The sequence below is a fragment of the Sorex fumeus genome, unplaced genomic scaffold, assembly GCF_029834395.1.
Source record: "Sorex fumeus unplaced genomic scaffold, SorFum_2.1 ptg000003l, whole genome shotgun sequence".
Taxonomy (NCBI): domain Eukaryota; kingdom Metazoa; phylum Chordata; class Mammalia; order Eulipotyphla; family Soricidae; genus Sorex; species Sorex fumeus.
Window position 1 is genome coordinate 5580898 of NW_026606060.1, and position 13074 is coordinate 5593971.

Below are 13074 nucleotides of genomic sequence, written 5' to 3' on the forward strand. Positions count from 1 at the left end.
CCCAGCACCACATATGGTTGACTCCCAAGTACCGATCTTTAGGAGCAGCCTGAGCACTGTCGTCTGGGGCCCCCAAACCTCAAAGCAATTTTTAAAAAATGAAAAAGTTAGGGCCACAGATTCGGAAGAACTAAGCTTCAGCCTGGCAGGAGGGAGGGACAGCAAGGCTCACAGGGACAGCGATGAGACCCCAAGGGCAAGAAGGAATGAAATGCCAGTGCCTTGAGCCAGGAATCATCACTTCTTGCCTGAAGTCCCCTGGAGGGAACCCGGTGGCACGGTGCCCAAGGTACACACCTGGGGGACGGGCACGAAGCAAGGCCACAAGTGCCCAGGATGAGGCCGCACCTCATGCTGGTGCATCCTGGACACAGCTCCTGTGTCTTGTTCTCCTCCTTTCTGGCACTTTGAGAAAACTAAAGGGTTTCCAGAAATAGGCTGACAGACCTGATTATTCTTGTGGCTGAGGCCCAGTACTTCGGGGGGCTGCTGGGTCATTGGACCCCACTGGACCTCCGTCTTCCCATCTGTGGGAGGAAATGGCTGTGCTTTCTGTTAGAGCATTATAGGGCAGCTGACAGTAGGCAAGACAGTTTCTTCTTTCCTCGGAAGGTGCTCTGTCACAGCCAGCAATCTGAGGGGCTACTCTCAGCTCTGTGCTTGGGGAAAATGTGGGGGACTCACTCCTGGAGTTAGGAAGGGGACCATGTGGTGCTGTTCTGAATATACGCCTTGTTGAAGGCCTATCTCTGTGGCCAAATGAAGGCATGTTATTCATTTTTTGATGCTGTTTGTTTGTGTGTGTGTGTGTGGGGGGTGGGCATATCTGGTCATGCACAGAGCCTATATTGCTCAGAGCTCAGTGCTCAGAGAACACACAGTGCTGGGGATTGAGCCCAGGCCTCGTCTCATGAGCAGAACATGCACTCCAGCCCTTTGCCTATCTCTCCCATCAACACGAAGGCATTTTAAAAAGCACAAAAACCACACCAAAAATAAATAAATAAATAAAATCAAAGAAAAAGTTAAACATCTTATATTTAAATGCCAAATTTTCTTAGGGGCAAGGAAGTTCAGGAGGCAGCAACTACACGATAAGATCCGACACTCTCAGCCTTTCTGCCCCCAGGGCCCAGGAATAAACTCTGCGACCTTTGGTTCCAACAGGGAGCACAGATCCTGTTGACTGCAAGACCGGGGCCAGGCTCCCCTCCACCAGCTGTACTGGACTCTAAACAGCCCACACTCTTCTTTCTCACTCACTGGGGCACCACCCTGCACAAAGACACAACCACACATACCCCAACACAAACACACACATCATCATCATCATCATCATCATCATCATCATCATCATCATCATCACCGTCATTGTCATTGCCATCATCATCATCGTCGTCGTTGTCACCACCCCACACATCCTCAGCGAGTCCTCCAGAAGCCTCGAACCAGCCCTTCCCCAAGATACAATAACCTTGGAATACCTTTTAACCCACTGTGGGGCTGACCAGTGCCCCCGCCCCATACCAGGCCCTCTCACACAGCTCTTCCCTGGCCAGTTAAAGGGGACGGTTGCACCATGCCCTGACAGCGGGTAAAAGCAGTTTCGGGGAGTCAGAACAGTGATCTGGGCCATCTGATATCTTCCGTACCTTTCACTCATTTTCCTGAACTCTGTTTCCAATTACTGAGACTATTTTCATTTGGAATCTCTTATGGGTGAGCATATTGATCCCCAGGGACTCGGATTGGGTTCCCAGGCAGTGTAGTCTCAGGCCTTTGCATGGAACCATCTGGTAGTTTGACTGAGTGTCCTCAGAAGTGGACATGGGGCCCCCTGAGCACAGCTTGGGAGCCCCTTCTCCGCCCCCCCAAATAAAAAAAAACCCTACATATAGACTAATTTATCCCCCCCCCCCTTTTTTTGCTTTCATGTTTGTTGTTTCTCAGTGATAATGGTCAAAATAAACATCAGAGTTCCTGAAATGACAATGTTTTCTACGCACTGTGAACACTCCTTCTTGGCAGTTCTCACCCCATGCTCACTCACATTATTAAAGCTCATTTGAAAAATGTCTCCTGTTGCTTTTTAAGGATTTTTTTCCATTCTGCATTTCCCCCCAGGCAGCGAGGGAGGCTGACCCAGGGAGATTCTCAAGCATTCACCCTCAGCTTCCTTCGTGGCTCACACTGGCCCTCCTGGAGCCGACTTCCCAGGCCCCGCCGGAAACGCCCGGGGGTGGAGCTGGGAACTCAGCAGCTTTAAAGAGGAAAAATCGTGGATGAAATTATTCAAGACTGGCTTTGTGGGACACACATGGAAGGGCATGATTTCACAATAGGGATCACACCAGAATCTAAAAATACCTGAGAAATGTTATTTCCTGTAACGACACAAAAGCAAAAGCAAAAACAAACCTACCAGTGGCGACCCTCGCCTGGTGTCTGTGGCAGAAAGGGAAGCCCGAGGACAATTCCTGAGCTCACTCTCCAGTCCCAGTCCCAGCCCTGACTCCACTGAGACCACACAGAGCTGGGAATGCGCCTCAGCAAGGAAGCAGGAGGACACAGCATTACAGCCCCTCATTGCCGCCGGCTTTATGTCCATCTTCAGATGCAGGAGCTTCCCCGTTTGCTACCTAAATGCCTCCTTTCTCCCTCTCTTGCTGCAATTTGTCAGCCCTTAGGAGAAGCAGGACACAGAATGAGTTTGGAGTTCTACTGTCCTACTGTTGGAAAAGTCATCATGAAAATGACATTTGGTAATTAGTTCGAAGTTTTATGAGTCGTCTTTTTGCCTTATTCTCTTTCTAATGCTACCCAATCAACACAGATGCCAGAGGCTTTTTCAGAAAGCCTTCCCAGCTGCTTTCTGCAGAGTTTCCAATGTATCACTTACATGGCTCATCAGCCACCAAGGATCAGAACATTCTCTATGGATGTCCATCTCCCACTGGGCAGTAGCACTGTAGCACTGTCCTCCCGTTGTTCATCGATTTGCTCGAGTGGGCCCAGTAACATTGTGAGACTTGTTATTACTGTATTTGGCATATCGAATACGTCACAGGTAGCTTGCCAGGCTTTGCCATGTGGGTGAGATACTCTTGGTAGTTTGCTGGGCTCTCCGAGAGGGGCAGAGGAATCGAACTCGGATCAGCTGGGTCGGCCATGTGCAAGGCAAACGTCACTGGGCGGTAATCTTTCCAAATTCAGAATTGGCAGGTTCTGGGATTTATGACCTCCAAATCTAATAGTGACTGGTATTATCCATGCTCAAAAAATACTTACGTAGTCATTGAAATAATAGGTCACATTTTTTTAACTGAAAAACAAGTGTTCTGTATGAAAATATTAAAAACAGTGATGGATGTTTCACATCATACACTGAAATGCCACCTCGTATTTCAACTAATATAAAAATTTTAGTTTTTCATTCACATCAGCAGATCGTTTTAGATGTGTGTCAGTCTTGGCGAGTAGAATGTCTTTATGAGATAAGAAAGCGGGTGTTTGAGCTGGGAGAGAGAACTTGAGGGGAATGAGGCTCTTCTATCTTGCTTAAAGATAAAGTTCTCCACCTCCCTTTTTGTACCAGATGTTTCACAGTTAATTACATTTTCTATTTTCCCTAGTTATTTTAGGTTACTCTTGCACACCAAATAACACACAGCATAAAGTAAAATCCATTGTTTGGCTTTGTTTGTCTTGGGGCCACACCTGGCTGTGCTCAGGACTTACTCCTGGCTCTGCGCTCAGGGATCACTCCTGGCGGAGCTTGGGGAACCCTATGGAGTGAAAGGAATCAAATCTGGGTTGGCCGTATGCAAACAAGAGTGGAACTATTGATCTGTCACTCTTTGGTTTTAATCTGACCATGATGAAAGCCATTGGCTTAATGCATCGGCCTGAACTTTTCTTTGTTCAAAAGCAGGGGGATTTCATTGACTTGTCTCCCTTTCCAGATCTCTGCACGTACTGTGATCAGAACACATGTGCCAGGACTAGACAAGTTTGCTACAAAAAGCCCCATTCCCTCTCAGAGGGCACTGATGTGGTCACCCTGGCTGATGGCCAGACCTGAATCAAGCATGACCTCAAGCTAGATGCCGATGGGTTTGCACTATCGCTACCAGATGTGGCACTCTTCCTCACACAACCCCCAAGTCATGGCAGGGCACCATCGCCCATGGTCTGCAGTCCTGCAATCAGGGCTGGTGCTGGCCCACCACTGCATCTCCATCACTGCACACACAGTGAGATTTCAATACAATGATATAATGAACTGAAAGAAGAATCCATGAAATGACCAAATGAGTGAGTGGAAATTCTCAGTGCAGAGAGACCCAGGCTTGCCACAACTGAGAGGTGAATGAGAGGCAAGGGGTAAGGACCAGATCTGGGGCAGCAACCTGGATCTGGGCTCAGGGCGGGGACAGTCAAAGGGGGCCTTTGCCTTCTCGGGAAGCCTTGGGCTACAAATCTGTATGGTACACCAAAGATGTTAGCCCCTGTGCCCCCCAAAATAAAAGGTGAGATAAGAGGAGGGTTAAGAATTTCATGAAGACTGTTGGTGTTTCTCTTCTCCACCAAGAAGAGAAAGATAGGCTGGAGCCCAGCATAAAGCTAGATTATCCTTGTTTCTTTGCTGCCCTCTCCTGGTTCTGGGCTCCTGTGTGAGACACTGAAAACGTCACCTTCCACATGCATTTCCCTGTCGCATTTCGAGCATGTGCTGGCATCCTGGGCCTCGTGCCATACTGCCACATTTAGAAGAGTTAGGGTCCAGTTAGGACACTTAAGGGGCATTCAGTCTTTTCCATTTGACTCGAAGGTAACAAAAAGGTCCAGGCATTTGTCTATTGATCAAAAGTTAGGAGCAGAGCAAGGTCTGCCCCCACCTGTTGTTTTCTCCAAGGAGTAAACTGGGGGCTTAGCCAGGCAGATTGGCCCAGCTCTGTCTGCCCAAGTCCCATTGTTCTCTCCTTCACAAGTCCAACCCTGCATGGAACATTCCAGGCCCTTCAAAAAGATGAGGCTAGTCAAATAGATGAGGCTGATAATTTTCGAGGGTGAAACCATTCCACATTACAAGACCGTTCTTTGAAAAAAAGAATGTCGGGATTTTTTTTTTTTTAACCTGCCAGCCAAGAGAGCAGGGCCTGGTGGAATTTCCCCAGACTGCTCCACCTGACCCTTCCTGAGCATACCTTGGTCTGGAAGCAGCAATAGAGTTGGGTCAAGTACGGGTGTTTCCGAGCCAAAGCCAAAATCCTCTTCTCCGTCATGGTGCAGTCCACGTCGTCGTCCTGGAGGATGACGTCCTTCTTTAGGACCTTCACAGCATACACTTCGTCTTTGCCTTTGAGCTCTGCCAACATGACCTGCAGGTGACCCAAAGCAGGTCAGTTATTTCAGGGGGGTGGAAGCAGTGGCCTCGAGGTTACACATCTTCTAAAGTCCTTGTTCAATTATACTCAAAACACTATCTTAGCTTTATCATGTATTTACTGTTTTGGTTCTTGGGCAACACCGGCAGTATTCAGGATTTACTCCTGGTTCTGCACTCAGGGACTGATCATTCTAGAGTAGTTTGAGGGCCGATATGGGATGCATGGATGGAATGTGGATATGCCACATGCAAAGCAAGCATCTAATTACTATACTATCTCTCTGGTGCCAAAACAGTGCTTTAAACTGCTGGGGAAAATACCAACCCATCCCAATATAACAATTACAATTTATTACTTTATTTTTCCACACACCCAGTGCTCAGGGTTAGGTATGGTTAGGTATGATAAGGCCTTTCTGATGTTGTTTTCAAGTTCCTTACTCCTAGTTCTGTGTTCAAGGATCAATCCTGGTGGAGCTCCACCATCTGTGGAGACAGGGACCATACCTGGGATGGGAATATGCCAGGCCAGTGCTCTACCTACTGGACTATCTTTCCAGCTCCACTGCTTTACCATCTCACAGAGGCCAGTTCCAGCACTGAAGAGTCTGATGATTTGTGGTCCAGGCCCAGTGGAGCTTGGGATACGTGATGTCAGGGATCAAACTCAGGGGTCACAGATACTAACGAGATGGTAGACCATTTGAACTATATCTTCCAATATGTTTTTTAAGCGGAGCGAGCATCTCCCAAATGGTGTTCAGAAAGCCTGAACTCTAAACTGGGGCCCATCAGTAACATGATGCTGTTTGGGCCCTGCACTCCTGGGAACTATCCAGGATGCCACAGAAGTGCATGCGGATTTCCAGGGCTTCCAAACTTTCTGATGTTTGGCTCTGTGTGGTGCTGGGAAACAAACTGGGGTTGAGCGCAAGCTCTGGGCAGCAAGGAAGGACAAACTCCCAAAAGCAGACCAAGACATTCATTGCTTAATGTTAGATGCAACACTCGAGGTGGCACCCCTGGATAGAGGAAACCACTGAGTCGCCCCCATGCCACACACCTTGCCGAAGCTGCCTTTGCCCAACACCTTGATGAAGTTGAACTCATCCAGGCCCAGGCGTTTGGCCTGGCCTTGCCGGACTTCACCATTCTCTCCAGGGCTTGCCAGCTGGCCATCACCTGAGGACGCCGCTGCCCTATGCTCCTCCCCTCGGTTGTCAAACGACAAGGCCTTCCGGATGTTGTTTTCAAGTTCTTTTATTTCTGGGGACAAGAGTGACAAGACACTGCATTATTTCTGACTTCTCAAGTCCTCCCCAGGATTCAACACGCAGAACATCACCCCTGTCCATTTGGAACACCTCTTTGTTGCTCATGATTGCAACAAATCCACAGTAGTATTCCTTACAAGTTGCTTTATTCGCTGAACACACTTAAAAGAAATTTTTAAATTTTTTTTTTCTTTTTGGGTCACACCCAGCGATGCACAGGGATTACTCCTGGTTCATGCACTCAGGAATTACTCCTGGCAGTGCTCGGGGGACCATATGGGATGCTGTGAATTGAACCCAGGTCAGCCACATGCAAGGCAAATGCCCTACCCACTGTGCTATTGCTCCAGCCCCTCAAAAGAGTTATTTGATAGAGCCCACTCCTAGCATATCGGAGGCACTTCTTAGAGATACTCAGGTCCAGAGATGCAGGACTGATGGTTAGGTACTGGATAGCTATGCTGGGTAGTAACCTGGAGTGCTAGGGATTGAACTCAGGGCCCTGTACAGGCCTAGAATGTGTACTGCCTTTTGAACCATATTCCTGGCCCTTGCTAGAATTTTTACATTTACTGGTGACAGCTGAGTCTAAGCAAGCAAAGAGGAGGCAAATTCATCACTGTCAAATAGCTCATTAGGATGACTATGGGACAGCTGGCCATCACCTAAGGACACCATGTCCCCATATGCCTCTCCATCTAGTAACAATCCTCATTACTGTGAGGGTGGTGCAAGCATCCTGGTCGTTTTTAGACACTTTTAGAGTCCCAGAGATAAGGGGTACCTTTATGTACTGGATGGTTTGAAGATAAGCACAACCACTAAATGAGACTTGCCACCCAGATCATTGGTGAGGTGACTATTTCAAGAGTTGGGACAAGAAGACCTTTACCTTCTAAAGTACTTTACCTGGCCTTGCTGCCAGGCCTATTGCAAATACCCAACTCACACAGGTTATTTAACAAAATGAGCAGCGGGCTTATCATTAACCAAAGAATTGCTTCCCAAGAGTGACATGCTACAGGTTTATCTCCAATGGGGCAGGGATTCCTCAGCACAATTTCACAACTCTGAGACAGTCTTGTGCCCCTCCAGAGTATGTGACCTGAATTAGCCAGGGGTGATGACATTGGAGAATCCTTTGACCTTTTCTGTTTGCAGAAACTTTACTGTTAGCTATTCATTCACTAAGGCACACACTCCCTGTGTAGAAATGGGCATGTCAAGCATGAGCTGATTTTAAAAGGCACTCATGAGTAACCTGGATCACAGAGACCACTAATCCTTGGAAATCAAAGGTGTGAGTGTTGTTAGCCCACAAGGGAGCTGATCTCTTCTCTGCAATATGAAAGCCCATGAGGGCTCACTTCAGGGATCTATCTTGGAGCCGGAGTTTGACTCATCTCTGAGATCTGGGGGCAGTGGGAAGATGGAGCAACCTGAGTTGGCAGTCAATACTCTTCTGTCATTGAGTCCTAACTAAACTTTTAGTCTCGATAGAGAGCTAATAATCCCCATCACAATTTATTTAAATGAATTTTGAAAGACAAAATGGAAGTATTTGAGAAGACCAAAGTTAGAATACAATTTCTTTCAATGTGTCCTTAGAATGAGTAGAAGAAAACTGTCTTATTTCTGTTGCACAATGATGTTATGTCTTGCTAACAGGGGATTCTGCATTCTCGAACTCTTTTGGTTGCTAAGATTAGAACCTGCAAGGGAAGACCAAGGGCAGAGAAAGGCCCCAAGAGACACCACAAGCTTCCATGGCTGGAAGGAACACTGGGCAGAAAGCCAGGTCTAGAATCTATGGTCCACCCATTCTACTGTGCTCTCTTTACCATAAAACCTTATCCCTGAAGTTCTCGGGAATAAACAGGGAAATATGAAAATACTCTCACCAGTCTGGGTTAACACCTATAAATCTGGAGGGCCCAGAATACAATCATTTGACTTATACAATCAATTGACTTGTTGACTTAATGGGTCCAATTGTTCTTGTAAAGAAACAGCAAAAATTGTCAGAAGGTTAACCAGAACAGCACAAAGAGCAACTCAGAGTCGTTATGTGAGAGCCTCAGGGTGGCTTTGCCCCTGCAGATGTTTGTTTTACTCCTGGATCAGGAGGGCGACACCCCCGACCCCCAGAGAGGGCTGATGATGGTGTGGATGCTGAGTGGGGCCCCTAAGTTGAGAGGCAATCTCTGACCATTGACTCCCTCCCAGACCTTAGACAAAGGGCTTCAACCCTGGGACCTCCAGTTGCCCATTCAGGAACTATGTGGACCGCAACAAGGCCCAGGAAAGCCCTGGAGATAAAGCACAGCTGGTGAGTCAGAAGTGCGGTGCATCTGCAGGTCTCCAGGGCCACTGGCTGTGGGTGCTCCCAGGGCTGATGCAGCGGTCAAGGTGCACCAACCCTGAGGTGTGCTAAGCTTCCAGATGAGATACTGATGCAAAGGCCACTGCAGAGAACCCAGGCGCTAGCACCGTGCATTCACAATTACTGTCGCTCTGCAGACACAGATTTCCCTTCTGGGTCATATCTATTTCTGGTTCCCAGAGCAGAAGGTCTTAAATGTGCAAAGCCCCTACTGAGCCTCAGCATTCCTGGATGCCTACGGATCTGAGATTCTTCCAAGGACTTGAACCATGTTTTTACAGGAAACAAGGAGACTCCTGGAGCTGAGGTTTGGAAGGTGTCAGGCCGAGAGCAGGCTCTCCCTCCACTCGGTCTCATGTTTCTTCTCCAGTTAGGTCTTCCTACCCCACATCCAGCCTGCACCCCAACCAGAACATCCCCTCACTCCTGGCCTGAGCTCAGGTTTGGGCATGATGATGAAGATCAGGGATGTTCAGAGCAACTGAGTGACCCCATGAAGCCAGTATCAGACACTGGTGCAGAGGGAGAAGAAGGAAGCAGGAGCCCAGTCACATGCCCTTCCTTTCTCTATCCTGGAAGGGCTGGACGGCCACCACAAGATGCCAGTCCCCAGAAAGACCCGGAGAGAAAGCACAGCGGGCGAGGGAGAGGCACGCTGCGTCTGAAGAGCTTCCAGAATGCCGCTCACAGGGCCAGTCAGACAGAGAGAGGTCTCAGCAACCAGGGCATTCCAAGGGCCGGCTCCGAGGAAAGATGCCAATTGGAAATTCTCACCCTGGTCACAAGGGGAGGTGGGTGCAGACTTGGATCGATCTTCCTCCGATGGTGAGTTGCCAGATGCCATCTGTGGGGACTCTGCACCGGCAATGAGCTGCAGAGAGGGAGAGAGAGAAGGCAGATGAGTCAGAAAGGAGGGTGCTGGGTTTCTCTGAAGTCACAGCCATCCTGTTATAGCCGGGTCCTTCGCATCCCCAGTGCAAAGCACTTGTGGAATTGGCATTCTGGAAGCACAGCCTCGAGGCTTTACTGCCAGCCACGAAGAAAAGCAAGCGATTTCAACGGGTCCCATTTTCATTCTACTCAAGTACAGCTGACCTCCCTAAGCTAGAGCAATCCCTTAACCTCACTGCTCCCGAAAGCTCAGCCAAGCAACACACGCGATTTCATTCACAGCAATCGGACACTTGTCTTTAATGGTCATTTGGCATTTATTAGCTGGTCATTTGGCATTTATTATCTCCTTCAGCTGATCTGGTTAACATCTGCAACATACTTGTCTAGGACGACACGTCCTTTGAGGGTAAGATCCTCTCCAATACTTGTATTGCTCCTGCACGTAACAGTTATTCAGTATTTTCAGGGGCATCTCAATATTTGATGACAAATTTATTTTTTTATAGAAATTGCTTATTTATTCTAGGTCTGGGAGCTAGCCCAAAGGGCTAAAAGCCCGTGCCTGTGGGTTTAATCCCTGGTACCACATGGCCCCCTTACCAATGTGGGAAATCCAGGTGGTGTCCCCCCCAAAAGTTTATTTACTCTAAATGATAATAATACAAACAGAAAATGTTGGCAAATTTCAATAGGACACCAGCAGAGAAATACTTCCTTTTAGAAGCGGCCAACATGGCCGACCCGAGTTCGATTCCTCCGCCCCTCTCGGAGAGCCCGGCAAGCTACCGAGAGTATTCAATATGCCAGACACAGTAACAACAAAGTCTCCAATGGAGACGTTACTGGGCCCGCTTGAGCAAATCGACGATCAACGGGAGGGCCTTTACCTTTACCTTTAGAGATGCTGCTATAGCCATTGGTGGTAGTGGTGGCCGGGGTAGCTCGGGGAGGTGTGGTACATACATGTGCGCACGCAGCAGTACTCAGGGTGTACTCCTGGCTCTGCGCTCAGGGATCACTCTTGGAGACACTCCGAGGATGTGTGGTGCCAGGAATCGAATAAGAGTTGGCCACACATATGCCAAGTACCTTCACCTCTGTCCTCTCTCCAGCCTCAAAATATATATCTGAAACTCCCATTTCAGCCAGAGCTTTGGCCAGAGAGCTGCTGAGCAATTCCCTGTCACTCTTGGTCTACTGTATGTGCACATGACCTTCGAGATGATGCCAGAGTAAATGGGAAGGGAGACAGGACAGCAACAATGCTGATGCTCCTGCAGAGCCGTCTTCATTTCTGGTCACAGGGACATCCCTTCCACCCTCTCACACCCACCCGAGCCACTGCCTAGTTCCTTTAGATTATTACGACTTCTGCGACAGAGGCCTGCAGCAACAACGATACCAGGACTGGTGTTCTGTTGTCTGTCTTTCCCTAAATGTGTCCACGGTGGCTTCTTACCATGGGACCCCACGGATCAGAAACGGATGCGGCTTGGCCAGTGGCCTTCCAGGCCATGTCAAGACAGAGAGAAGGACAGGCGCTGAGCTTCCTTCTCACTGTTTCTGGATAATTGATAACTCTTCTATCCCCATGGCCTTCTAGCTAGGGAAAGAACCCTGCTGTCTGACAAAGGCTCTCTCAGAGCTCATAAATGCTTCAACATGGTCTTCCTGGTGTGTTTGCTTAACCTGCTTTGTAAGTGGGGCCCTAACATTCTTGGGTGCTGACATTCTGCTTGCACTCCCGATGCCTTGGGTCAATGATTGAAATCCTGTTTCTACCAGTGGGATTTACAGGGCAAAGAAGAGCCTCTAGTACAAAAAAAAATATCACAGTTAACCCAGGAGGAGAGTATTTGCTTTCCTCTCCAAGCCTTGCAAAACAACTTTGCTTACTGGGAAGGTAAAGAAATTAAAGACAAGAGAAACGAACTATACTGGCCCATGTACAGGTAAAGGTGGGACAGGCTCTCCAAGGAGAAGGGAAATGCAGGGGAGGTGGCAGAGTTAGGGAGCACATATGGGAATCAAAACAGAAGAGGCAGCAGAGTCAAGACTTTGTGGAGATGCAGAAATGGCCCGTCCCCTGGCCATGCCCAGTCTGCCCACAGGCCCAGGCCCAGCCCCTGCAGGATTTCTTGCCCTGGCAACTCAGCTCCAGTGTTCTCAGAACTACTGACTTCTTCGTGGTCTGCTTACATTTCCTAGGCCAGTGGCCAAGGATAAGAAGAGCCTTCAGACAAAATATCTCAAAGGCCATTAGCTCTCTTAACATCTGTGGCCCTGGCTTGGCATGTTAGTAAATGACCTCTTGGTACTGATACTCAGAATGTCAGCCAGCACAGGCAGGGCTTGGGTCTCTTTAAGGAACTGCCCAGCTGCTGGGGGGTGGGCATGGAAGGCCTTCACACTGCTGCCCAAGTGGCTGAACGAATGAACTGTGGCAAGTCTGTGAAATCTGCTCCCCAGAACAGAATGTGGTTCCAGCTCTTCATCCACTTCTCCTCCTTATGGTGATACTGGGATGAGTTCTAACTCTGACATGGCTCTGGAAGCAGAGAAATCTTTATCCTGGTCTAGCGAGTCCTGGTTTTTCTAGAGGAAATTCCAAAGGCCCCTTCTAGAACTTTCTGCTCCTCTGAGAAACACAGCACATGAGACTCACTTGGCCTCCCCCTATTCTTAGGACTGAAGGTGACTCAACTGTTTCGGTGAATGCAGATTGTTTTGCCATCCGAGTCTCAACCCAGCTACCTCATCAGCTCTACCGGAGCCTTCTCAGGAAGCCGGCACAGAGGGGCAAAGAAATAGGCCACCGAGGGCTCCAGAAACTCTTCCCACTAGCCCTCCTGTTACCTTTTTCCTCCTCTGGCCACTGTTGGTGATTTTGTCTGGGGTGACGCCCAGGTCTGCCAGCACTTTCGCGATCCCTCGAGCGTCCACTCCACAGTTGGGGGCCACGTTGGTCTCGCAGCGCCGGTGAACATTCATCTTGCACACTGCAGGGAAAACAGTCCATGGCTGAAACATCACCCTTCTTACCCTTCCCTGAGTATAAAAATAACACACGCTCATTTGATAGTATTTAAGAAAGGCAGGAAGATATAAAAACTAAAATTCTTCATCCTGCCAAA

General features: G+C 48.6%; 1 protein-coding gene across 2 annotated transcripts in view; it reads right to left on the reverse strand.

Annotated features, from left to right (window-relative positions):
* The window catches only part of PRKCE (protein kinase C epsilon), a 499857-nt gene that overhangs the window by 148325 nt on the left and 338458 nt on the right, over window positions 1-13074 (reverse strand). For both annotated transcript variants that reach the window (XM_056114218.1, XM_056114227.1), the window contains exons 7-10: window positions 12797-12939; window positions 9821-9917; window positions 6453-6655; window positions 5208-5381 (exon numbers count right to left, since the gene is read on the reverse strand). In XM_056114218.1, coding sequence (XP_055970193.1) covers window positions 5208-5381; window positions 6453-6655; window positions 9821-9917; window positions 12797-12939 — 617 coding nt within the window. The remainder of the gene's footprint in view (window positions 1-5207; window positions 5382-6452; window positions 6656-9820; window positions 9918-12796; window positions 12940-13074) is intronic.